This window comes from Apium graveolens, chromosome 1 (assembly GCF_009905375.1).
Source record: "Apium graveolens cultivar Ventura chromosome 1, ASM990537v1, whole genome shotgun sequence".
NCBI classification, from domain to species: domain Eukaryota; kingdom Viridiplantae; phylum Streptophyta; class Magnoliopsida; order Apiales; family Apiaceae; genus Apium; species Apium graveolens.
This window is the reverse complement of record NC_133647.1, coordinates 75,206,557-75,232,072: the sequence shown is the minus strand read 5'-3', so window position 1 is coordinate 75,232,072 and position 25,516 is coordinate 75,206,557. Positions and strand designations below refer to the sequence as shown.

Genomic DNA, 25,516 nt, shown 5'->3' with positions numbered 1-25,516 from the left:
AGAGGTTCTACATCTTAAAAATTTCAATGAAATTTAATAACATAGTATGCTGGTTCGAAGAAAAAGTTAAGCAGGCAAATAAGGAGGTAATATAATAGAGTTATATTAATTATGATAGAGTTATTTTGAACTAACTCTTAAAAATTATACAAATAATGTAGAAACATAAATAAATAGAATATAAACTCCATACATATAATGGATCAGCCAATAAAATATTATAAAATCGCTAATAAGCACAAATAATTTACCAAACACAATCCATAATGAATATAATTAACGAAATATCTCAGCCATAAAGTTTTTAGCTCCTGCATACTCAGGCAGATTAATTCTAACGGTGTCCTCAAAACCACAATTCTCCAGCAAATATTAAAAGAAACATGATTGCACTTCTTAAATAACTCTTAAACCTAGTCCTTCAACTTGGCTGGCACTTGTCTATTCCTCATGGGCCGCATCACGGGCTCTGCCTCTTGGGTTTATCTCCCTCGGCCTCTTCTCCCTCTGCCTCCTCTCCCTCCTCTCCCTCTGCCTCCTCTCACTCTGCTTCACTCTGCCTCCTCGGCCTTGGCCTCCTCTCCCTTGCCTTTCTCTCGCCCGTCCTCCTTGGTCTCTGGAGTCATCTTTAAAGCTGAAAGACCTGCACTTATGGCCTCATACCCCTCCCCAGAGAGAGGGCCCAGACGAATGGTTTATATCATTTATATTTCAAAAAAATTATTTATGTCCTTTTTCACGCATCACTCTTTTCTCTTGCCTCCAATTATTATTTCAATATATTATTAATTTAATAATAAGACACAAATATATGACATGTTGTAAGAATTGATAAACAAAAATATTATCTTAAATTATTAGAACACTATTTTTCATTATATTTAAAAGGAACTATTGAATTGCATTATGTCCCTACAGAAAAACAATTAGCAGATATCTTTACAAAACCTTTGATGGAATATACCTTCACTAGGCTTGTTAGTGAAATTGGTATGTTAAATTCATCATGATTTTTACATGAAAATATTTATCTGTTAAATTGTTTCAGTAATATTATTTTTAGTTGCTCAAATAATCCAATATTATGTTCAGAGGCTGACATGATTGGTGACCGGTGAGTCATAACAGAGAGTGACAAGCTATTATTAGTTTTTATCATACGCATGAGCATTTCTTTTATATATATATATAGATTTATTATGTTCTTTCCGTATAATCTAAGATTTTGAAATAAAAATGTTATGCATATGACTTTTTCTATGACCAAAAGACTATGAAGGAACCTGTATCCAAGTCAAATAAAGTTATATCATATTGGATTTCAATTTTCTTATCGATTAGAGTTGGTTCCCCCTATCATTTTTAAAGTAGTAGATCCATCGAGCTTTACCAATGTTAACTTTTATTAATTTATTTATATGTGAGCGTTACATTTAACATGGATATTTAAAGGTAATTTGCATTTGATCATTGACACATATATTACATGTGTCCGGAAAATATCCACACATTCCAGATAGAGGTGATGGATCAATGCTTGCAATGACAAGCAGTAAGTCATTCTAATTAAACAACCAATATAAATTTGCTATATGTGATCCTATGTCCAAGTCTTCGCAGCTCTTTGCCTGCTATCTTAGAAATCAAGAATTTCATATCACTGTACTCTTTTATACTTTGCAAGCATTAGAAGAATCGGAAAACATGGATAATCAAACCATTTACATTAAAACAAAAAAACAGAAACCGCAACCGCATCAAAAACCACAACTGCCGGTTAGGTTTCGATTTTTTTGATTCGGTTTTGGCATTATATGTGAATAATATAATTAACTGTAAGTTCTTATCTTTCTTAATTTTCATGTTAGTTTTTCTGATTTTCTGGTGTTTGACCGCTTTTTCTTTTGCAGGCCAACACCTATCACCAGGCTGCCCTCCACAACCTTCGGACTTTGAGGGCCGATTTCATTATGGCGGAGCGTGATAGAGACAGATATTTCAAGTCCTTAACCGCTAACTTTGAGCGGTTCAGGGAGGCTGAGAGGGAATTAGCAGAGGAGAAGGAAAAGACTAGAGGATGGAGCTGAAAGCTAATAGGTCTTGGATATTATCAATTTGAAATTAAAATTAAAACATTGTTATTTTTTATATATTAAAAAATTATGTTATGATTAAAAATAAAATAAAAGTATAAAATAATGAAATATGTAACATGATATATAATTTATTCTCAAATTTTTTTATTTATTCGTTTTTACAGAAAATTAGTGGGACCTATGTAACTACATAGTGGGTCCACAACCCAAAAGTTCAAATTTTATTAGTTACTGCCTCAAAGCCTAAAACAATTTACCTAGAAGTTTTCACCCCATAATTTCTTAGAAATAATAAAATGATAGATAAAATAAAAACAAACACTATCATATTAAAACCTTTCATCCCCACGTACTTTCCGTTTAAATCTGCTGTTAGAATTAACGTTTCAAAAGGATATTTTAGTCTTTTAACAACTACATCTATGTAAACTATTAATTAAAATCAAAATAAAAAGAAAAAAAAAAATCATATATAGCTATACCCAAATTAAGTTTAAGATATTTGAATACATGTCTTGGATCTAAAATCACATCCTGACTTGATCAATGAGGGGTCGACTACGTATTAGACCAGGAAATGGCGTTGTTGCTTCCGTGTATGGTGATGCTGAAAGTGAAATCCCATCATATGGTGGTAAGTGTCCATTCCTTTAAATATTGCGCTAAACCCTAGTTACTTAATGGGCAGAGTTTATAATATGTATTGCATCAGGTGGGTTATCATGTGAATATGTGTGGTCCTAATTCTAGATAGAGAGTATTATATATTTAGAGTATATTTTTAAGGTTAATCTGATTTCCCGTTTTCTCTTTGAATAATTTCAAAATCATTTATTCTTGTTTAATTGTTTAAGGGTTATTATATTATACTAGCTTTACACCCGTGCATTCAGGATATTTTATAAATATTATATTTCAATTTAATATTATAGGAAATTATAATCTGATATTTTGTAAATATTATTTGTCAATTTTTTATATTATATTAAATTATAATTTAATATTTGTAAGGGTAAGATATGCGTCCTTCTTTATCAATAAAATACAATATATTTACTGTTTTCCGGTACTATAAAACCCTAGCCCGAATCCAATATTTACACCGGCCCAAATTCAATACATTTACTAACACATGGTTTAAAGCCCAGACTCAAATATACAATCTCAACCCAAATCCAACCTCATTTTATTGATTCATTCCCTTATACATAATAAGTTATTAATTATTTCTAAATTTATCTGAACTCTTAGTTAACTTATAATTATACCTTACTTATCACTTTAATCAACTTCTCATATAAATATACTAAAATTTTATATTTTTAGGCATATTTATACTTTGATTGGTTTAAAATATTTTAATTATGGTTAAAAAATTGAAATTTAAATTATATAAGGAATTATGTTAGATTGATCTAAAATTTAGAAATTGCCAATATAGAATAATTGATGGATTTAACTATGGTTAAAAAAATTTGGAAGTTAAATTATATTAGGATTTATGTTAGATTTAATTTCATTGGTCTAAAATTTGGAAACGTATCAGTTGAACTATCATTTTTGTTGACTACTCTTAGAATTACAGACAAATAAATGTATTATATTCATAACAGAAAATGAAGATAGAAAGAAATGTATTCCAGAAGTTATGAAATGATTTGTTACAATACTATTTATAAGACTAAAACATGATTAATTGAAGCCTTGTGTTGAATATGTGCTCCAGCCTTGACCATAGCAGTATAAAGGGTATTCACCGACACTAGAATCAGATATTATTAACTTTTTAATTTTCGATCCTTAACATATGACGCATATTACTTCTTTTGACTCATTCAATTATTTACATTTTTTTAATGTTCAACACGCATTTAAGGTGTAAATAAAACATACTTTTTCCTTTCCTTTTTATTTAGCATTTTAAAGTTTTAGAAAAAAATTCACAAATCAAGAAGGATTATTATTATTATTATTATTATTATTATTATTTTGTTACAAGGGAGTATATCCATTGATTGATAAATAACCGAGTATACAAATCCAGAGGAACCATTATTCCTAAGTCCGGAACAAAGAGTTTATTTCATTAAAAACTTATTATAATTTATTATTTATATTATAGAGTGCTCTTAGTCATGTCCAATCTTGTACTTGATTTTTCTATTTACATGTAAACAAATTATATTTTATTTCTTCAATGCACGAATGATTTTATCTTCCACTCTCCTTTCCCATATCATCTTCTTTGCTCACCTTTTTCCAATGTTCACATCACATCTCCCCCTGTCTCAACATTTGCGATAGATAATCGCCTAGAAATACTTTCATTATTGTCTTCCGGGAATTTATATAGTCCTACGACTAAGATTTTGGTATTCTCACCTCCCAAGTCCCACCGATACAAAATCTATCGGATAATAAAAGTCTGTATGCACTGCTTCTGCTTCTTTGTCTAAAAATGCATCATGATTTGTGACTACGTACTCGACTCTACCTGATGCACTCATCACTTTGTTGCGGGGAAGGGGGCCGTTGCAGTACTTTCTAGTAAAAAATTGTGATAGACATAAATGAAAGTAATAAAAATATTTTTATTATATATTTTCTAATAGAGTTTTTTTTAATATACATAAATTTACGGAGAACTCTGAACGAGCGGCAGCGGAACCATTAAGAAATATTATGCAAAACAAACATATAAACTCAATGAAATTCTACGTAATAAAAATATATATATATATATTAAAAATTTATTATAATAATATCTTCAAATTTAATATTTAAAATTTTAAATATACTAAGACTAACTTAAAATTTTAAATATACACAATTTTTTTATATATTATGTTTGAAACGGAATTAAAACTTAAGTCATTGTTTAATTTTTTTTTTTTGCCAGAATCATTGTTTATTTTAAAGTAACATAAATCTTCTAAATTTCACTACTTCTCTCTTTCAATATTAATGTCAGTGATACTAATTTTTCCTAAAATATAAATAACTCCTAATTATTTTATTAATTATTAAAAATCAGTTTTAATTACTAATATTGGAAAGGGGGAGAACAAGCATCGGGGGATTCCATTCGGTTCAACGAGTTTTGAGGTAAAACCCTCACTTCATGTGCTTTGATTTTGAGCTTCAAATTGATTAAATATATAATTTATATAAAATAATAGATTCTTTAATACAAAAACTAATTATAATATACAAAAGCAATAAAAACTCGAGTTTAAAATATATTTTATGGGCCGACCTGCTTATACCATTCGATAATATGGGCGGACTCGCTTATATCATGAGGTAATATGGGCGGACCTGCTTATACCATGTGCTAATACTAATTTTTAAAAATACAGCCTGCAAGTTATATCGAAAAGACACCAATTATATCATGCGGTTATACCCTCTTCTTACCTGAAAATATACCAATTATACCTTGCAGTTATAATCTTCTTACCGGTTATACCGATTATACCTCAATCCTTGTAAGTATTATTGTTCTTAATTTGTATTATCATTGTTCTTGCTCAATCTTTCATTATTCCCCTTGTTGTGCTATTATATATAGAAGAATATAACAAATGTCATATATTAAAATATTATTTATTTTTTTTATTTTTTTTACGATTTACCACCTCACAAAATACTTACTAAAATATTTTTATATAGTAAAATATTAAATAAATATATTTTTTAAAGTAAAGAAATTGCGATAATATTTTAGTTGCATTAACTTTATATAAATTTTAACAATTTTATTTTAACACATTTAAAGTATTTTATTATATTTAACCATTGTTCTAAAAATCACTAATTAATCCCTATTTCATAACTCATCGAAATGATTAAATTTCCGATTATCTAAGTAATCCTATGATAAATTTACCCGATTAATCCATGTTACATACCTTCACTTCACAAATTAAGTGTAATTCCCATTTTTAACACAAGTTTTTATTTATGGTACTACCTGGCCTCTATCTACCCTCCGTGCATACTCAAAAACACTATAATTACTCCCACCGCCTATCTACCCCTAATACTAGGCGCAGCACCCCCAACACACACACACACATCTCTTCTCAGAGCTCTGAGACCATCACATCTCTTCCAATATAATTTCTGCTCGTACCTTTTATTTATTAATTAATTTTCTGATTCTGATTTGACTGATACTCTAATTATCTGTGTACTTATAGTTATAAAGATGGTTAAGAGAAAGCAACCGGAAGCGAGCAGCGGCAGTTGCGGTAGTTGCGGAGGAACAAAAAAGAGGAAGGTAGTTTTACTTTTTTGTGCTTTTAAAGTCAATTTTGAGTATTATATGTGTAATTGAATCTGGGTTCGTTTTTAATTTCGAGTATTATTTGTGTAATTGAATCTGGGTTTGTTGTTAATTTTGAGTATTATTTGTGTAATTGAATCTGTGGTGAACATAGGTTTCAATAACATCAAGACCTCCTTGTTTAGCTTTGAGGATGAGATCTTCCCACATCTACACACACAATTTCAGTTCATGAAATTGAACCATGAAAAAATAACATTATCAGGCTGTTCCAGAAGTTGAACCATGAAAAAATGTGACAATATGTGAAGTAGAAACAGGCTCTACAGAGTTAGAGTTGTTCCCCTGGAGATACACTTCCTTTCCATCTAACTCAAACTTCAATTACAAAACTTTTCTGATAAGTAATTTAATGCCATAAGTAATTTTCACCATAAGACCCATAAACCCATGAACCATAGGACCCATTAATATCACACGTAGGGGCTGTAAATACTGTCCAATTATTATATATTATGCCTATATTATTTAAATGATTATCGAACCCTTCCCGCATTCAATGATAGAATGAGCCTGGGCGACAACTCAGCTCGACTTCTTCAACTCCGGTATTTAATACAATGACAAGGATGGCAATATTAACATTCTCCCGTTGCTGGACTTGGAGTAGTTTCTATATTTTTTATTTAGTATGAAGACAATTTGTTGTTTGAATATTTGGTAGTTCATATTAACAAGGCGGCCTAATGCATATCCCCGAGAAAACCTTGGGAAAATCTTAACACTCTTGAAACATTGAATATGTATTATTAATAATTCAAAATTTTGAGAAATATTTATTATTAATAATTCAAAATTTTGAGAAAATTAGAAAAATAAATAGAACAAAAAGTCACACTTGTTCTACTTTCTACTCTGGAGAAACATAAAAAGCCCATATTAAAATAAGATATGTTTATTAGTTATTTGATATAGGAATACAAGGAATGATATGTTTGTGAAACAAAACCATTTGTTTTATGTCTGTTGTATATTTTACTAATATATTACTCCCTCCGTTCCATTTATATTGTTTCCTTTTTCGTCTGTACCAAAAATATTGGCCACATTTTCCTATTAAAGAAAATTAAGTGTTAAATATGTTAAGTTTTTCCAACTATGTTAACAATTGAGAGTTAACAATTGAGATCAAGTTTGGTAATTTTCAAATGATTGCTAAATACATGTTTTTTGTGATGGCCAATATTAGTGAGACGGAGGGAGTATACATTTTGCTAAATAAAATACTATATTTTCATCTTGCAAAAGGAAAAAATGAGGATTCCACTGTTTAGGTGAGTGGTAATTTAAATATATAATAAATTTTTATAATTGCATTCTAGTAATAATCCTTTTCGGAAATTATTATCAATTTAGAAAATATTTCATTTTTCAAAAATTTATCAAATCGAGTCCCTATCGTGACTCCCGGACCCTCAAAATTTGTATTTTTATTTTCATAACATCGAAATTACTTCACGTATCCAAAATTTTTGTACTTTCGAATTGTTCATAATTTTTGGAAATATTTTATTTAAAATATATTTTAGGGCCTAATTATTCTAAATTAGGGTTAAAAACTACCCAGACCTTAGGTGATTTTTGGGTACAATTTTTTCTAAAATATAAATAAGTTTTCTAATTGTTTTATTAACTATTAAAAATCAGTCTATTTACTTAATATATTTTTAATTATATTAATTTGAAAAATATTCAAATTACTGTTATCTTTGCATTCCTGTGCAGTTCATAATTTTTGGGAAATTTTGACATATATATTGTAATATTTATACATTTTATATTTTAAAATTTAAATAGTTGTTTTTATGTGTAATTAAAAATAAATAATGATATAAGTCGATCTTTAATTGTAATTACGGGATATAATTTTGGTAAATATAAAATATTTTTATCATTTTAATTAATTAATTAATTAATTAATTCAACAAAAAAATCCGAAAATTAAAGAAAAATATGAAAATCCTCTCAACTGTTCTTGAGAATCAAACAGTGATTTTTTGATTTTGACTTGATCTGTATAACATTAATTTTAAATTTTTAAAATTTATTGTTCAAACTATACGTCAAAATATTATAAAATGAGTGTATATAAAGGAATAAAAACATGTAAATGTAGCCGAAATTGAATTTTTATTTTTTAAAAATATATCTATAAACCATTCATTAAATAATTATTCCCTCCGTCCCTTTCATTTCTCTACGTCCACTATTTCCACGCATTTCAAAGTTCGCTAATTAATATTTTAATTATAATGGGCGTCGACCTAATAAAATGTGAAGAAAATCGCTGAGAAAATAAGTTTTGTTTCTCGCTTTTTTTTTAAATATTAAAATATCATTAATTTGGGTATGCTTTTCCAAATATATTGTAAATATATACATTTATAATATATTTACATAAAATATTATACAAATATGTATATCTATATACATAAACATACATATATCTATTATAAATTTGATAATATATATTTATTTATTTAAATATTTAATTATGTCGTGTACTTCGTGTCGTGTACCCATAGGGTAAACCCAAAACCGATACTAAATCAGGGTTGTTTACTTTCGTATCGTGTACTTTTCGTGTCGTGTACTCAAAATATAAACTCAAACACTGAATTTCCGTGTCGTGTATAAAACTGTCTACTCTAATTGATACGTGTAAATAACCAAATAAAATTATTTAGGATTCTAAATTCTAATTTTAGTCAATTCTTTAAATATTTATTGGATGTTAACACCAAGAGAATATTAACTTTTCTCTCAACGCACAGTTTTAAAACACGACATGAGCTTTTCAAGTACTATTTTACAAGATAATGCACGTACCTTTCAGTTAGGTGATAAACTTTATTGGATGAAAGTAATCCCTGATGCGGCTATTGTATCTATGATATATATAATTCATCTATGAGTATGCATACCTCATACTCTGACAAAAAAAATTACATGGTTGTGTTATTATAAAATTTACTAATAGAAATTTATTATTTTGATTAATATGGAGATTCATTATGGTGTTTCAAATACTAAGATTCTAATGAGAGATCTAACAATATTTTTTTTGCTTGTAAATATTTTTAACAACCCGGTCAAAACACTTAAAAATATGCGTAATTTACCACGGAAAATGTCTGAGGCAGGCACTACAAAATATTGAAGATTCCAATAATCAGGTATGGAAAGTAATATTATCCACCAAAGATGGCGAGTTGGCTTTTGGAAAGGGATGGGATAAGTTTTTTGCAGGTCATGGCCTGAGAGAGGGATATACTCTTGCATTCCACTATATGGTGTCTCACTTTGTTGTTCAAACTATTGACAAAACTGGCATTGAGAAGCTTGTGTTTCCTATTGTGAATGGATACAAACGTAAGAGAAGTGAATTCGATGACAACTGTAATACAGTTGGAGAGTGCCAGAAAGTTTCTAATACCACCACTGAAAAGCAAGTTGAGTTCAGTCGAGTCCGATTCAAACGAACCGAGTTTCTATCAAGTTGAGTTCGAGTTATTTTGTACCGAGTCGAGCATTATCTTAACGCCCGAGCCGAGTCGAGGTTCAGTCGAGTCCGATTTAATGAATCAGTGGTTCTTAATATACAAAATCATAACTGTTATTGATTGATACGAGTTAATTTTCTGTTACGATAAAATGACTGAATATATATGAAACCTTCCCAAGACAAAAAATTGATAAATCTTTTCATGCAAACGAAGTTTTGGTACCAATTTTTTGGTACCAGTTTTTTGGTCGTTCGTGAAATTACTTTTTTGTCCCTATTTTTTGGTATGTCGTGAAATTACTTATTTATCCCTATATTATATTTAAATATTCATAATATAATAAGTAATTAATTTCTTTTATCATGTATGACATGTTGCCTTTTTCATTATTAATAATAATCAATTTCCCTTTTTAGCTAAAACATAATATATCAATTTTTTTTATCAGATAAAGTATGTTACTTTTTATAATTTTTAGTAACTGTGATTGATTTATACGAGTTAATTTTCTGTTACGATAAAATGACCGAATATATATGAAACCTTCCCAAGACAAAAAATTGATAATTCTTTTCATGCAAACGAATCGAGTTTCTATCAAGTTGAGTTCGAGTTATTTTGTACCGAGTCGAGCATTATCTTAACGCCCGAAGATAATTCTTTTCATTTGTGTCGATACTTGTCGGAGAAACAGCAAACGAACCGAGTTGCTATCAAGTTGAGTTCGAGTTATTTTGTACTGAGTCGAGCATTATCTTAATGCCCGAGCCGAGGTTCAGTCGAGTCTGATTCAATGAATATGTGGTTCTGAATATACAAAATCATAACTGTTATTGATTAATACGAGTTAATTTTCTGTTACGATAAAATGACCGAATATATATGAAACCTTCCCAAGACAAAAAATTGATAAATCTTTTCATGCAAACGAACCGAGTTTCTATCAAGTTGAGTTCGAGTTATTTTTACCGAGTCGAGCAGAATGCAGTTGCTAAGCTAGACTTGCATCAACGTAATGGAGAATTCAATAAAAGCAGAATTCCTCTCGGCGGTTGTGGAGAATTGGTCTTCCCCTCTTCTCCTCTTAATGGCCTTTGAATTACTTTTGATTTGATGCCTAACCACTTATTTGATGATGCCAACCTCGATATCCGAGGGAGTAACCACATAATTATGGATGCCAACCTCCTCTAGCCTCCCCATCGAAACCCTCTGCATAATTTTTCCCGACAACAGTCTAAATTGCACGGTCTGCATATTCAAAAACTGAGCAATATCAGTAAAAGTGAAATTATTGATATTATGGGGTCGGATAGTGTCGAGTCCAATAATCTAAATTTGTGAAATTAGATTTGGGTCATGAAACTGAATGATACATTGAGCCCTATATCAATAAAAGTGAACCCAGTGTACTTAAGCCCACTGGAAAATCAATTCATGAAAATATAAAAACTAGAAAAATAATTCATGAAAATATAAAATTAAATCAATTATATATTTATCATATCGCACATATTTTTTATACATTTTTTTCATGTTAATTAATTTTATGCAAATAAAAAGAACAAAAATAAAATGTAATACAATCATAAATACTTAATTAATTTTCGTAAAGTTTGTAGCTAAAACCATTTTTTAATCCATTTTATAAAATTCTTAATGTCATAAATACTTTAATACATAGTACATTGGCTCGATTTTGGTTGCAAATAATGTTAATAGTTACATTAGATTAATTAACATATATTGCCCAAACAAAAAAAAATTTAATCCTTATAAAAAAATGAGTAAAAAGCATAAACGTGGCTAAAGTTTTCACAAATTCGCAAAATATTGACCCGAGTTTAAAAATGACAGATTGGTGGCCAAAGATTGGTCTCTTGGTGCAGGAAGAAACAACAATCTGTGTCAACTTCAACAGCTGAGGCTGAATATATTGCTGCTGGAAGTTGTTGTGCTCAGTTGCTCTGGATAAGGAATCAATTGATGGATTATGGTCTCACTTTGGAAAGGATCCCAATAATGTGTGATAATATAAGTGCTATTTCCATTGTGGCCAATCCAGTCAACCACTCCATGACAAATCACATTGATATCAGGTACCATTTCATTAGGGAACATGCTACAAATGGAACTATTGAATTGCATTATGTCCCTACAGAAAAACAATTAGCAGATATTTTTACAAATCCTTTGAATGACTCTACCTTCACTAGGCTTATTATTAAAATTGGTATGCTCAATTCATTATGATTTTACCTGCAAAATATTTGTCTACTAAATTGTTGCAGTAATATTATTTTTAGTTGCTCAAGAAATTGATATTTGAGTAACTAGAAGTAATTTGAGATATTTTCAAATATTTCACAAATTACTGCACATGGTATCTTTTATTTATTATTATCTGTAGCTTGAAATTTTAGCAATCAAATTTTGAGAATGAAATTTTAATTTCTTGAATATTTAGTTAATAAATGTTTCAGGGAGTTAGAATTTTATTAAATATTAATTTTCACGTTATATGATTTAAAACTGAGCTAGTTAAAAATATTAAATATTGTCTTTTCATACTTCTCGAATGGTCCTTTTGAGACTTCTCGAATCATAGATTTGGGGCTTATCGAATAGGCCATTTAGGAGTTGTCGAATGACTAGTCTGAGACTTCTCGAATCAGTTGATTTGAGACTTCTCGAATAGGTCATTCAGACTTATCGAATGAGTCTTCTTGCACTTATCGAATGATATTTCAAGACTTATCGAATGAAAGAATTATATTTATTATTTTTAATTTTATTTCCTGAACAATTAACATTGTTGCCAATTTATAGTGATAAATTAGCATGTTTCTTTCATCGTAATAATGAAGCCAACATTAATCCCTTGAATAGATCTAATTCTATTAGGAACTCAAACTTCAAGGGCATAAATGAAACAATGCATATGTTCACTTGTGGAGTACTGTAATACTTGACTGTATAATTTGATGCTCAAGTTTTGTAACTTCCAGTGGAAGACTCATGCCTTAAAAATACACTATTTTAAACTTTCTTGGGACTTCAAGTCACTAAACACTCCTCTAAGCTTGCATGACGGATGCTCTCTCGAATCCTCTAATTCCTTAACGCCACCTAAAAAGAGAGGTCGGTGGAGGTATGGAACCAGGATTAATCCGATAAAATTTGCTATTAATAAGGTGATTAATTAAAAAATTGAAAAACAATCAGGATTTTAATGTGAGCTATGAACAGAGAATAATCAATGTTTAATCACCAATTTTTACTTTAGCACATATTGATTTTTTGATATTGTATATCAACAGTGTTAATTAGATTGTGTATTTATCCGTCTTAAATGATAAATATACTTTTTAGAGGGTTGGAGGCTGCCTTCCTTTTCTTCATTTTACTCACCTCACCCTTTTGAGAGGATGAGGCAGTTGGCTCAGTGTTTGGTGTTGAATCAATGGGTTGTGAGCTTGGGATAAGAGGCTGTGGCTGAACAAGTTGGTTGCCCTCTTGTTGCAGCCTCTTTTGCTCAGAAAGAGAATGGTATATGGGTTGATCAAGTGGATAACTCTTAAAGGTATCCCTCATGAATTGAGTGACAACTAATGGGACATCCACTTGATTTCTTGTGTCCAATGAACCAAATAGCATTTTGGACATTATTTTTACATACCCAATTCTTTGAACATCTATACTAGGAAGTGCATTCAAAACATTGCATTTAAAATTTAATACACTCATAATAAACCTAGGCATAAATATGTCTGAACATCTTCGAACAGAGGACTTACCTAGTCTTTGTGCAAGTTCTTGGATGATCAGTTGTCCTACATTGATTCTTTTGTTATAGGCCAAAGAGAGGGCAAGCTGCTGTACCATGCTATTCAATTGGTCAAAGCTTGATTTCCTGCAAGCAAAGACATTCAGTAAAGTACCGAATACATAGCTCCACTCCTTCCTTGGCTTATTCCTGTTGAGAGTCCCCAAGCTTATGGTTGATGAGTAATGAATAAGATCAAAGAACTCTAACCACAAGTATGTAAATCGGAAATAAGAACAAAATAGAGCGAACTGGTTGAAATTACTGGCAATTAGGCGGGAGAAATCTGAACGAGCGGCAGGACAACTGGTTGAACACGAACGGAAGTGGAAAACGGGGTGGTTAAACCTCTGAGAATGTTTGCAAGTTTTTCAATTTGAAAATGTTTGCCCGACCCAATACCCAAATTTTTTGAATTGTTTTTTCGATCCCTGTACTCGAATTTTTTTTTTCTGATTTTTTGAATAGGAAAGCAATCGTTCCCATTACATATTTTACTATAATTTTTTTTACATTTTTTGCATATTTTACTATAAAATTTTTGATCAAAAATCGCACAAAATTTACTATGAAAATTTAATTTTTTCTGTTAATTGGTCAAACTTGAGTAAAGAATACTTCGAATTTTCATTTTTAAAATCCGAATGAAACTAATATTAAAGTAAGATACATGGAAAACCGTATAACCACATCGTTAAAGAATAAAACCATCTCGTTAAAGAGTATAACGTTATCTCTCACGAATAAGTAATTTTATCTTTTATTATTATTTTTTAAACATTGCAGAATTAGATAAACATTTATGGCCTTATTGAGGGTTTAATTCATGTTAGAGATAAAGGAGAAAATAAAATACTTTAGGCAATCTATATACTGCCCTAAAAGTTATCATACCGTACTAAATTTAATAAAATTAAATTTATTAATTTTTATTTTTGTTCTTTTTACTTGCATAAATTAAATAACACGAAAAAATGTGTAAAAAACTATGTGCGATATGATAAATATATAATTTATTTAATTTAAATATTTTTGATTAAATTTTATATTTTCATGAATTGATTTTCTAGTGGGTCAGGTTAATGGTTTCACTTTAATTGATATTGGACTCAATTTTTCGGGCCCCAAATCTAATTTTACTACTGTAGTAAGCTATAGTACCGAAAACAGTAAAAATATTATATTTTATAGATACCCTAATTTACCCTAATTTATGTCTAGGAGACTCAGAGCCTACGGTAGGTTTCATATTCTCTTCTCTCGTTTCAGCCGCAGGATGTCTTCTTCTACAGTAAGTGTAAGTACTGACCAAATTCTTACATACATTACCAAAATGCAGGAAGGGTTCGAGAATCGCTTCGCTGCCCAAGATCAGAGGATGAAATCGCTCGAAGAAGAAATTTCTGCACTAAAAAAAGTGCCCAATCGGTGGAAGTGGCCAAAGAAGCCATAACTCGGTACATCGATACCGTCCAAAATCAGTTAGCCGAAACCTGCAGAGCTTTACAAGATGACAACTTGAAGAAGGTATATAATTGTTGTTAGCTATTTGTATGTATAGAAAGTATATGAATTGAATAGAAAGTATATGAATTGTATGTATGTAGCTATTTGTATGTGTGTTTAATTAGGGTTTATCTAAATTATTGAAGAATATTGAAGTATTCGTAATTGGTTTATCTTGACCCATGGATAATTAGGGTTCGTCAATTAGGAATTTTTTATTTTGAACATTAGATAGTATACTTTACACTTTCTACAAATAAATTGCACGTTGCATCCCTTAGGAATCACAAATATTGACATTGGTATTGAATGTCATGAACAAGCCTGACCTTGCAGCTGGCCTTGCAATTTAATTGTGCCTTTACCTTGTGACCCATTCATAGCATGTATTGAAACCTTGGATTCTTGTTCCTCCAGTGTAGGACCCTGTTCTTCTTCTTTATTCTCCCAAATTAAAGAAATCTCTTCATCACCTTGCATAGTGTCTGCAGTTTCATCCCCCAACATTACATAAAGTTTTTTTTTCCTACAATCATGCCCGGGTTCGTATTTCTTGTCACAATGATAACAAAGACCCTTCTACCTTTTCTCTGTCAGCTCAGCAATGGTTGGTTTCTTGAATCCTTCCGTTGGAGCATACTTAGTTACAGGGCTATTATTTGTTCCTCCTGTTGCTAGAGATTTTTGATAACTCCCCTTCTGACTTAAATTATTGCTTTTATATCTCTTATCTAGCACTGATAAATAAAATTCCTGCCCCCTTGCCATGTCGCGAGCCTCTTGCATAGTACTTGGTTTCTGGTTATACAAGTGTTGGGCGATATCCTCCTTCAATCCGCTAATGAAATTGTCTATGTAGTAAGATTCTCGATGAAACCCTTCTTCAGCCATTACGTAATTTCTTAGTTCATCAAATTGCGTAATGTAATCTTCCACTCTTCCTTTCTGCGTTAGCTTGTTAAACTGCCCAACAATATTTTCATAGCCTCCTTTTGAGAATCTCTGGCAAACTAGATTGCAGAATTCAGGCCACAACAAATTAAACTTTTCTCTCTCAATGGTTCGATACCAAATGTCGGCCTCCTCCTCCATGTGTATTGCAGCACAGAGAACTCTAGTCCTTAAATCTGCGGTGGAATGCAACTGGAAGAACTTCTCACATTTATTTATCCATCCCCTCGGATCCTTGCCATCAAATCTTGGAAAATCCAGCTTAGAGGTTTTGTAAGGGTTTTGCGTTGAAGGTGGAAACCAAGGGTTTGGAGGGTTTTGGTTAATGTTTTGACTCATATTCTGTGGTACATAAGTTATATTGGGTTGTCTGAATGAAGAATAATGGGTTTGTGGTGTTGAGATAGAGTTTTGAGTGCAGTGAGGGTATATAGGGAGGGCATATGGGTTTAAGGTAGACTGTATGTACTGTTGTTGAAAAGGTAGTACCATATTGTTTAAGGGAAGAGTCGGCAAAGGGTGTGGTGGCATATTCTGAATAGCCTGTGGTTGGGTGAATTACATCTCTGATATTGAGGTGGGATTAATCACCGTGGAAACAGAGTGTATAGGTACCGTGATTTGAGTACTACCAGACCCACTCCAGTTAACACTCCGAGAGTTACTCATATGACACACACTAACAGGGCTATTCATAGTAGCAACATGGGTAGGAGTTGAAGGTTGAGAGCTTACCACAGAACAGCTTCCCAGTCCTCTTGAAACTTGACTACTAGCTTCTTCTTGGGTTTTGGGTCGATTCAAGATCTCCTTCTTCAACAGTTCTGTGAGCTCGTTTAACCGATGATTTGTTTCAAAGTTCCCCTATTTCAGGACTACAATATCCATCTTCAATTGACTCATCTGCTCCTTAGTTTCGGACTGCAACTCTAATTATATAGATTATTAATTTTTGTATATTATGCCTATCGAAGCGTAGAATCTAGATTTATCAACCTCGTTACTGCAGAATTTACATGTAAATTTATAATTAATTTTTAAAATTCGAAATTATAAATTTTAAAATATGATTTTTCGTAATTGAAGTTTGATGATGATTTTGATGATTTTATGTGAAAGATCTTGTTTTCCTGATCATTTTCATATATTATATGTTGAATTTGGACATCAATAACATATAGAAATCTGTGTTTGATTCTGCCTGGGTAAATGTTTGAATGTTCATCGAATTTCTTGAATGTTTGGCCGGAGAATTCGTTCGGCTAATTCTGGGTGTATATGGCTTACACCGTTGGATAGATCGTTTCACGACGAATCCAACGGTGCCAGCCGTTTCTACGGTGGAGGTCGGGAAAAGGGTCGACGGAAAACGAGAGTCGAAAACGGCGACGAATTTTACGGCCAGTTCGTTATGTTTTTGACTGTTTAGATTTTATAAACTGATTCCTGGAACGAATTAGGCTATATATACACAATATGGAGTGAATCTGGGCGGTTTTGGTCGCCGTCGGCGAGCTTCTCGCCGGCGTTAATGGCGACGACGGCGCCGGAGGAGGAGGAAGGAGGAGACGAAGCTGAAATTACACTCTTGCCCCTCAATTTTCCAATTTTTCTAAAAATTACCCCTAACTTTGATTTATTTACAAAACTGCCATTCCCTCATAATTTAATTTATAAATTATGTTTTATTATTTTAAAAATCAAAAAATTGATTTAAATTTTCAGAAAAATGTTTATTTAATTATTTTAATTTCAGAAAATTGTTTTAATTATTTATTTATTTAAAAATAAATCTGATTAGTTTATTAATTAATTTTAATTAGTTTTTAATTATTTTAATTAATCGATTAATCAAATATTAATTGATTAATTGATTTAATTAATTATTAATTAATTTTAATTGATTTAAAAATTAGATTTAATTACTTTAAATGATTTAAAAATGTCTAAAAATAGTTTTGAGCTTTAAAATATTTTTCTAAATTATTTTCAAGGCTCAATAATTATTTATTAATTATTTTAAATTGATTTTCGAGCATTCGGACTTGATTATTTATTTAAAAATTGAGTTTTAAGCCTATTTAAATTTAGAAAAATGCCCAAAAAATCATATTAATTATCCGAAAAATCCTGTTAACCCTAATATTGATTTGAGAAATATTTTGTAATAAAAATCTTACGTGTTATGTGCTATGTGCTATGTGGATTACGTGGAATATATCTGATTGAGTATCATAATATTGTTTTAATTGTAATTTTTAATCCGTACGTCGGATTCGGGTGAAACGAAGGGTAGATAGAAGCTCGTAGAGCATATGTGATGATTAGAATAGAATGAGTATGATGTTAATAGTTGATTGACATTGATTGACAGAAGAGACGAGGGTTAGAAAGGGGAAACAGAAAGCCGTAGACTAGCGGTTGATCAGATTATATTAAGCGTGTGTATATTGGCAATACAAGGCAAGTCTTCCTGACTTTCTTTTATATGATGCAAGTTATTCTTGAATTTTCTTCATTGAATACAGACATTGTTGATCTATCTTTCATGTGAATCCAAGTCAATTGATTTTGACTTAGATTGTTGAATGATTTTGAAATATTGAATTATTGAGAGTACTTCAAGATTGCTTTCTGAAGTACAATCGAATTGTGATTGTTTCGAGACGTGATAAATTATAGCATGGATTGTGATACCGTTTCTTTTCAAATTCCCTAGACTGATTCTTTCGAGACCCGATTTGTAACCTGATTTTGTTACAATACCCTAAATAGTTGATCTATCGGACACAAAAGTTATAAAATACCCTACACCTAACATAGAACTATCGAAAATCCCTAAACTTCTTTTGATTTATAAATGGGATATATAGAGTATCCCTAATTACTGACTTTTGACCCCATTATTATACCAAAATACATATGATCCCTAAACCACTTTCATACTGTGTCTGATTTCTTTCTAACTTGTAAGACTTATTCTTGTTGACGATTGAAGATACCTGACAATCCAATCATGCTATATCTTGTTGATTCCAGAAATGAATATCGTTGTTATTGATTGTGATATTATTGGAAATGTTTCAGTTTTATCATTGATATCGTTGAATCCAGTGATATTGTTGTTGAATCTATTGATGTTGATATTGAATTATGATCATGGAACTGTTGATGAGTTTTTATTAAAAATAGCTGGCGGTTGACAGAATAGTCATGCCTATGCACTTTTATTAAAAATAGCTGGGCGGTTGACAGGTAGTCTTGCCCATGTACTTTTTGAAATGTGAATTGAAATAGAATTGGCTTGTTTTTATGAATGTGGACCCGAAAGGGGGTCGGACCTAAGGTAAAGGTCATATAAGGTCAATGTGTGCCATGGATCCAATAAAGAAGAGTATGAGAGGTCATGCTCGGGGTTAGTGCACGACTATACAACGGCCTAACCTTTGTTTTTAAAAAAATGAAAATATAAAAGTCCAATTCTATAATCTATTGATTCTTTGATTTCTTTGTTGAATCCTGTTCATTCCCCTGCTTTTGTACATCTCATTGATATTGCTTAACTCATTGATATTACATTACATATCCTGTTGATATTATTGTGACTTGCTGAGCTAGTTAGCTCACCCTTGCGATCCCTTGTATTTTCTTTTCCCAGTGAAAAAGGAAACAAATGCTAGTGAGGACCCGCAGCCTAGTCGTTAGCTCAGGATAACATGATGAGAGCTGGATGTTTAGTCTTTACTAGTTTATTTGGGTTTATAATCTTTGACTTTTGTAAAACTTAAGTCTTGATTTGGGATTTTATGGTTTGTAATAAAGGCGGGGCTTGTGTTCATACTTTAACCTGTTGCGATCCGTGGTTCGGTAAGTGTTGACGGGTCACTATTTATATTTATTTATAATATGCATTGGTAAATGGTGTGTGCTGTGAACCCCAAACTACTGACTCGGGTTTGGAGGGCGTCACAGAGCTTGGTATCAGAGCTTGGTATCAGAGCTACAGGTTATAAGTCACTGAAACAAGCCCAATTTGTTACAAATGGGTAGAAGGGTAGAATTAGGACTAGGATTAGACGTAAGATTAGGTTCAAGATTTCGCGGAGAGGTTGAGCGTAGTACGATATAGGACTTGTTGTGTTTTGTGTAGATTAGAGATTCTTATTTGGTATTGTATTTACCTACAGGTACGAGCTATGTCTGACAATTCTGAGCATTATGTTCATGGACCTTTGCACTTGTATTCCCCTATGGTAGATCCACAGCTTGTTGACCCTGTTGTTCCCGCACCGATACCAGCTGTTGGACCTATTATCCCGATAGTCTCTGCGGTTCCTCTGCGAGCTATCCCACCTCAACCACATCAGGTTCGACCACCAGTTAGAGGTCCTCCTCCTGGGGACACTAGTTCTACTGATCATTCTGTTGCCAGGACACCTCCTCACCCTGTTCCAGGCCCTGTTCCGTATCGTGTTTATGAGGCTATTGTCAGAGAGCGTGATGACCTTCTTGGTCAGCTCAGAGAGATGGAGCATGTGATGAGGACCACTGATAGGGCTCAGGTTGAGCGTGATTTGAGAGAGAAGATCCTTATTTCCAGGATGGTAGCTAGAGCCACACTGCATGTGGACATAGATGATTTTGATCACCTCAGAGAGTGGGCTAAATATGTGATGAGAGAGCTTCAGGAGATCGGAGGTTCAGAGTTTCCTTAGAGATGTCAACATTAGCATTTCAGAGTTGGAGTTATAGTATGTATGTGTGTAGTATGTATGCTTGTAGGGTGTATGGATGCAGCTTAGTATTGTATTAGCAGCTTTTTGCCCTGTATATAGACTAGCTGTGTAGTGAGTAGGTTGTTGCAGAATGCCTCGTGGAAGAAGAACTCGTGCTACAACAGCTTCTCAATCTGAGGAACTAACACCAATAACCAGAGCAATGTCACTCAAAATCATCAGAATCCTAATCCGAACAACTTGGACACTGCTATGGCCCAAGTGTTACAGATTTTAGCTCAACAGACTGCTAACCTGACTCGCCAACAGCAACAGCGAGATAACTCGAAGGTGACTTTTAAAAATTTTCAAGCTGTCAATCCACCAGAGTTTAGAGGTTCTTCGGACCCGATAGCAGCCAAGACTTTGTTGAAGGAGATTGAGAAGTCGTTTACATTAGCTAAGGTGGAAGATGGACAGAAAACTGAGTTTGCCAGTTACTATTTGAAGGGTGAAGCCACCTATTGGTGGGAGTCGGTTAAAGGATTGGAACCCGCATGTGAGATTACATGGAAAAGATTTACTGAATTATTTTTAGAAAGGTATTTCCCCCAGTTTGTGAGAGACCAGTTGTGGCTTAAGTTTTGGAATTGAAGCAAGGAAATATGTCGGTGATAGAATACGAGAATAAGTTTGCGGAGTTGGCTAGGTTTGCTACTTCCTATGTGGATTCAGACAGGAAGAAGGCAAAGAGGTTTCAGCAAGGGTTGAAGCCATGGATACGTAGCAAGCTGGCTATATTGGAGTTGGACATTTACGCGGCCGTAGTTCAAAAGGCCATGATTGCAGAGCAGGAAAGTGAGATGTTCTTGAAGGAGAGGGAAGGTAAGAAACGGAGATTTGAGAACAAGGAAGGATCATCCCAAGGAGGAAAGTTTCAGAAGAAAGGCAGATTCCTAGGAAGGAATGTAAATTTTAGGAGACCAAATGTAGAGGGTATTGGAAGATTACCCGGTATGGGAAACTAAATGAACTCGCCGAGACCTTCTATTCCGGAATGCCATACTTGTGGTAAAAGACATGGTGGAATGTGCAGTAAATTGAAGGTAACTTGTTTTAAATGTAATCAGAAGGGTCATTATGCGAAGGATTGTCCCAATCAAGTGACCCGGGATACAGTACTAAGAGATCAGCCCGGTAAAAGCGCAGCAAGTAAGTCTCCAGCCATTGGACTTACATGCTTCCGATGTGGTAAACCAGGGCATATATCTAGAGATTGTAAGATGTCATTTCTAGCGAGTAGTGCATTGAGAATCACGGGGACAACGCCAGAGGTGATTGAGACCCCAAGAGCTAGAGTGTTTGACATGACAGTCAAAGATGCAATTCAGGATGCAGACGTTGTTGCAGGTACGCTTACAGTAAATTCTTTAAATGCTAAGGTGTTAATTGATTCGGGAGCTACTAAATCATTTATTTCTCAAGATTTTGTTGCTAAGTTGAATTGCCCGGTTAAGTTATTGAATGAAGTCATGAATGTAGAATTGGCTAATCAAGATTGTATTTCCGTTAATCGAGTCTGTCCTGATTGTGAAATTGAATTACATGGGATTAAGTTGTGTGCAGATTTGTTTCCTTTTAAGTTGGGAGATTAAATAAATCACAAATAAATATTTTTAGTAAAGTATAATTTCAATAACTTAATTTTTGTGATTAGACTGTAGAAGGGTTAACACAATAGATCGAATTAGACATACTGTACGTCTAATTTGATCTATTGTGTTAACCCTTTCTACAGTCTAATCATATAAATTAAGTTATTGAAATCATACTTTTACTAAAAATATTTATTTGTGCTGTATTTACTATGACAATCATACTTATATGTATGATTGGCCTGCGTCTTCAATAGGACAGGTTTTAGTTTATGCCCTTAAACATTTTGAATTGATTTGGTTTTGTGCACATCAATAGAAAAATCCAACCCATAGATTTTAAAGTAAAGTAAGGGTATTGAGTATTCCAACCCATGGCTCTCTGTAACTACAACAGATTCAAGGCTTCCAACATGCTAGAGATGTCAAGAATTGTTCTGCTGGAATACTGTTCCAAGATTTTCAGAAAGTTAACACAGAGACAGGTGAAATAAGCAGCAAGATTAATCAACCAAATGTTGATTTTGTGAGAATTGGGCCGCATGTGATACTCTACAGGTCCAATGACATTGTGTTTAGCCAGTGTAGTCTTGAGATGAACAAGGTAATGAAGCTCAAATACCACAAGGTCTCGAGGAGAAAGTATACAATTACAATCTTTGATCCAGGAGGATGTATAATATGTGCTTATGATGCTCAACTTGTTGGTGGTACTACTGGAATTGTACATACTCAGCAAGCAATTGTGGCCAGAGGTGAAAATCTGGAAATGCATAATCTACCATGAGGACATGGTTGCATTTAAGGAGGGAGGAATGTCAGGATTGACATATACTAGTATTTGTACTAATCAGTAGTAGTTTATGATATTAAATAATTAGTAGCGAGTATTGAGGCAGGGGCATTTATGTCTTTACAGGAGTAGTTAGTTACAAGTTAGTAGAGTCTATAAATAGACTACCAGTTGTAATTTCAGGGTATGAATGAATATATGAATAGAAACTATATTGTTATGCTATGAAGGAAGGGTAATATAGGGTGCTTCATACTACGAAGGAAACCTACTACCTTTTATAAACACAATAATAAATATCCATTATTTTAAAATCATTAATATATATATAGGAATAATATATGCCTAAATATACCAATTATACTATATCTCACAATAATAACATTGTCTCTTCTAAATAAAACATGTTAAATTTCAAATTTAATTATATTATCTTTTATAACCATACCTAATTATACCATATCTTACAATTATTAAATAGTTTATAATACATCTTCTGATTATTAATAAAATATAAAAAAATTGTTATCTATTTCTTTGTAACAGATTTAATTATTTCAAAAAAAATTCGAAAAAATTGAAACAACATATGGGTTAATAAATTAGAAAACTAACCTCCAATCCCTCGGACAACAGAAGCGTATCTATTATCATTATAGAACTCGATCTCTCTTTTATACTTTTCCACGTAATTCCAATCTGCATAGCCACGCTTTTCATTCTGTTTAATGCGCACCGACATTATTTTTGTCAAGTCTACCTGAGTTATACCTAATTGTCGTGGAGACAATTCAGGTTCATGTAGCCATGTTAAAAATTGGAGTATGGAAGAAGAAGATTAGCAAAGTTTCTTTACGAAATCTTCTATAGGGACGCCAAGTGACCTAAAGAAAAAATCATAAACATGGATGTTATAACACATAGAGTTCAAAGCAAGAAAATTGAAAAAAGCAAGAAAATTGTAAATAATAAATTGCTCACTCACTTTGTTGTCCATGAAAGTGTTAATTAGAGAATTGTCTTCTACTTCACTCTCTACTTCATCCAGCAAATCTTTCCAGTCTATATCTAAATGGGTGTTTAGTGATTTTTTTTCCAACAACCGACTCTAGTATAAAACAGATGGGAATTCCACAGAATTAACGTGAGGAAGTTCCAAGTAATTGTTCCGGAGAAAGCGTATTCGCTCCAACAAAAACATCTAGAAAATATAAACAAAGAGTTACAAATACAGATTACAAAGAGTGTTTTGCATTATACATCCCCCAGCAATAGGCTATTGGCAGATATGTACATTCATTTTCAATTAAGACAATATGAATCTATAATTTAAATTTCTCAGTCACTTCACATCCCCACGTACTTTCCGTTTAAATCTGCTGTTAGAATTAACGTTTCAAAAGGATATTTTAGTCTTTTAACAACTACATCTATGTTCTATTAATTAAAATCAAAATAAAAAGAAAAGAAATCATATATAGCTATACCCAAATTAAGTTTAAGATATCTGAATACATGTCTTGGATCTAAAATCACATCCTGACTTGATCAATGAGGGGTCGACTGCGTATTAGACCAGGAAATGGCGTTGTTGCTTCCGTGTATGGTGATGCTGAAAGTGAAATCCCACCATATGGTGGTAAGTGTCCATTCCTTTAAATATTGCGCTAAACCCTAGTTACTTAATGGGCAAAATTTATAATATGTATTACATCAGGTGGGTTATCATGTGAATATGTGTGGTCCTAGTTCTAGATAGAGAGTATTTTAGATTCTTATGGTTCCTCGATGTTTTTTTAACATTTCTATAATATTCAAATCTTGGAATATTGAGTATTTTAATGTGGCATAAGTTCATTGTTTTTAATCCATATCTAAATAAGTTGTTCTCTTACTATTTATGTCGATATGCTAAAAGCGGATCTAGATGATGAGAATCTAGTAGAAGTAGAGCAAAATTTGAGCTTTCATAAAGATAGCTCTAATTGTGAAAGTACAGATAATGAAGGACAAAATGCTTGGTCTTATTACAGTGACATTGTTAGTTCGAAGGTCTTATGATAGTGACATTGTTAGTTCGAAAGTGCTTTTAATAGTTGTGAAGAGAGAATACAAATCAC

The 25,516-nt window shown here is 32.2% G+C and overlaps 1 protein-coding gene across 7 annotated transcripts in view; it reads left to right on the top strand.

Moving 5' to 3' along the window:
- Nucleotides 1-6,066: 6,066 nt before the first annotated feature.
- The window catches only part of LOC141664443 (uncharacterized), a 35,972-nt gene continuing 16,522 nt past the window's right edge, over nt 6,067-25,516 (top strand). Inside the window, exons 1-4 of one of the 7 annotated variants that reach the window (XM_074470398.1) lie at nt 6,067-6,378; nt 11,808-12,049; nt 15,116-15,303; nt 19,892-22,651. In XM_074470398.1, coding sequence (XP_074326499.1) covers nt 20,430-20,948 — 519 coding nt within the window. In that variant the 5' untranslated portion in view covers nt 6,067-6,378; nt 11,808-12,049; nt 15,116-15,303; nt 19,892-20,429 and the 3' untranslated portion in view covers nt 20,949-22,651. Of the gene's footprint in view, nt 6,379-9,587; nt 10,152-11,807; nt 12,050-13,806; nt 14,265-14,875; nt 15,015-15,115; nt 15,304-18,607; nt 18,662-19,891; nt 22,652-25,516 lie in introns of those variants that run through there. The other 6 variants (XR_012552023.1, XR_012552022.1, XM_074470402.1 and 3 more) reach the window with 6 other exon arrangements.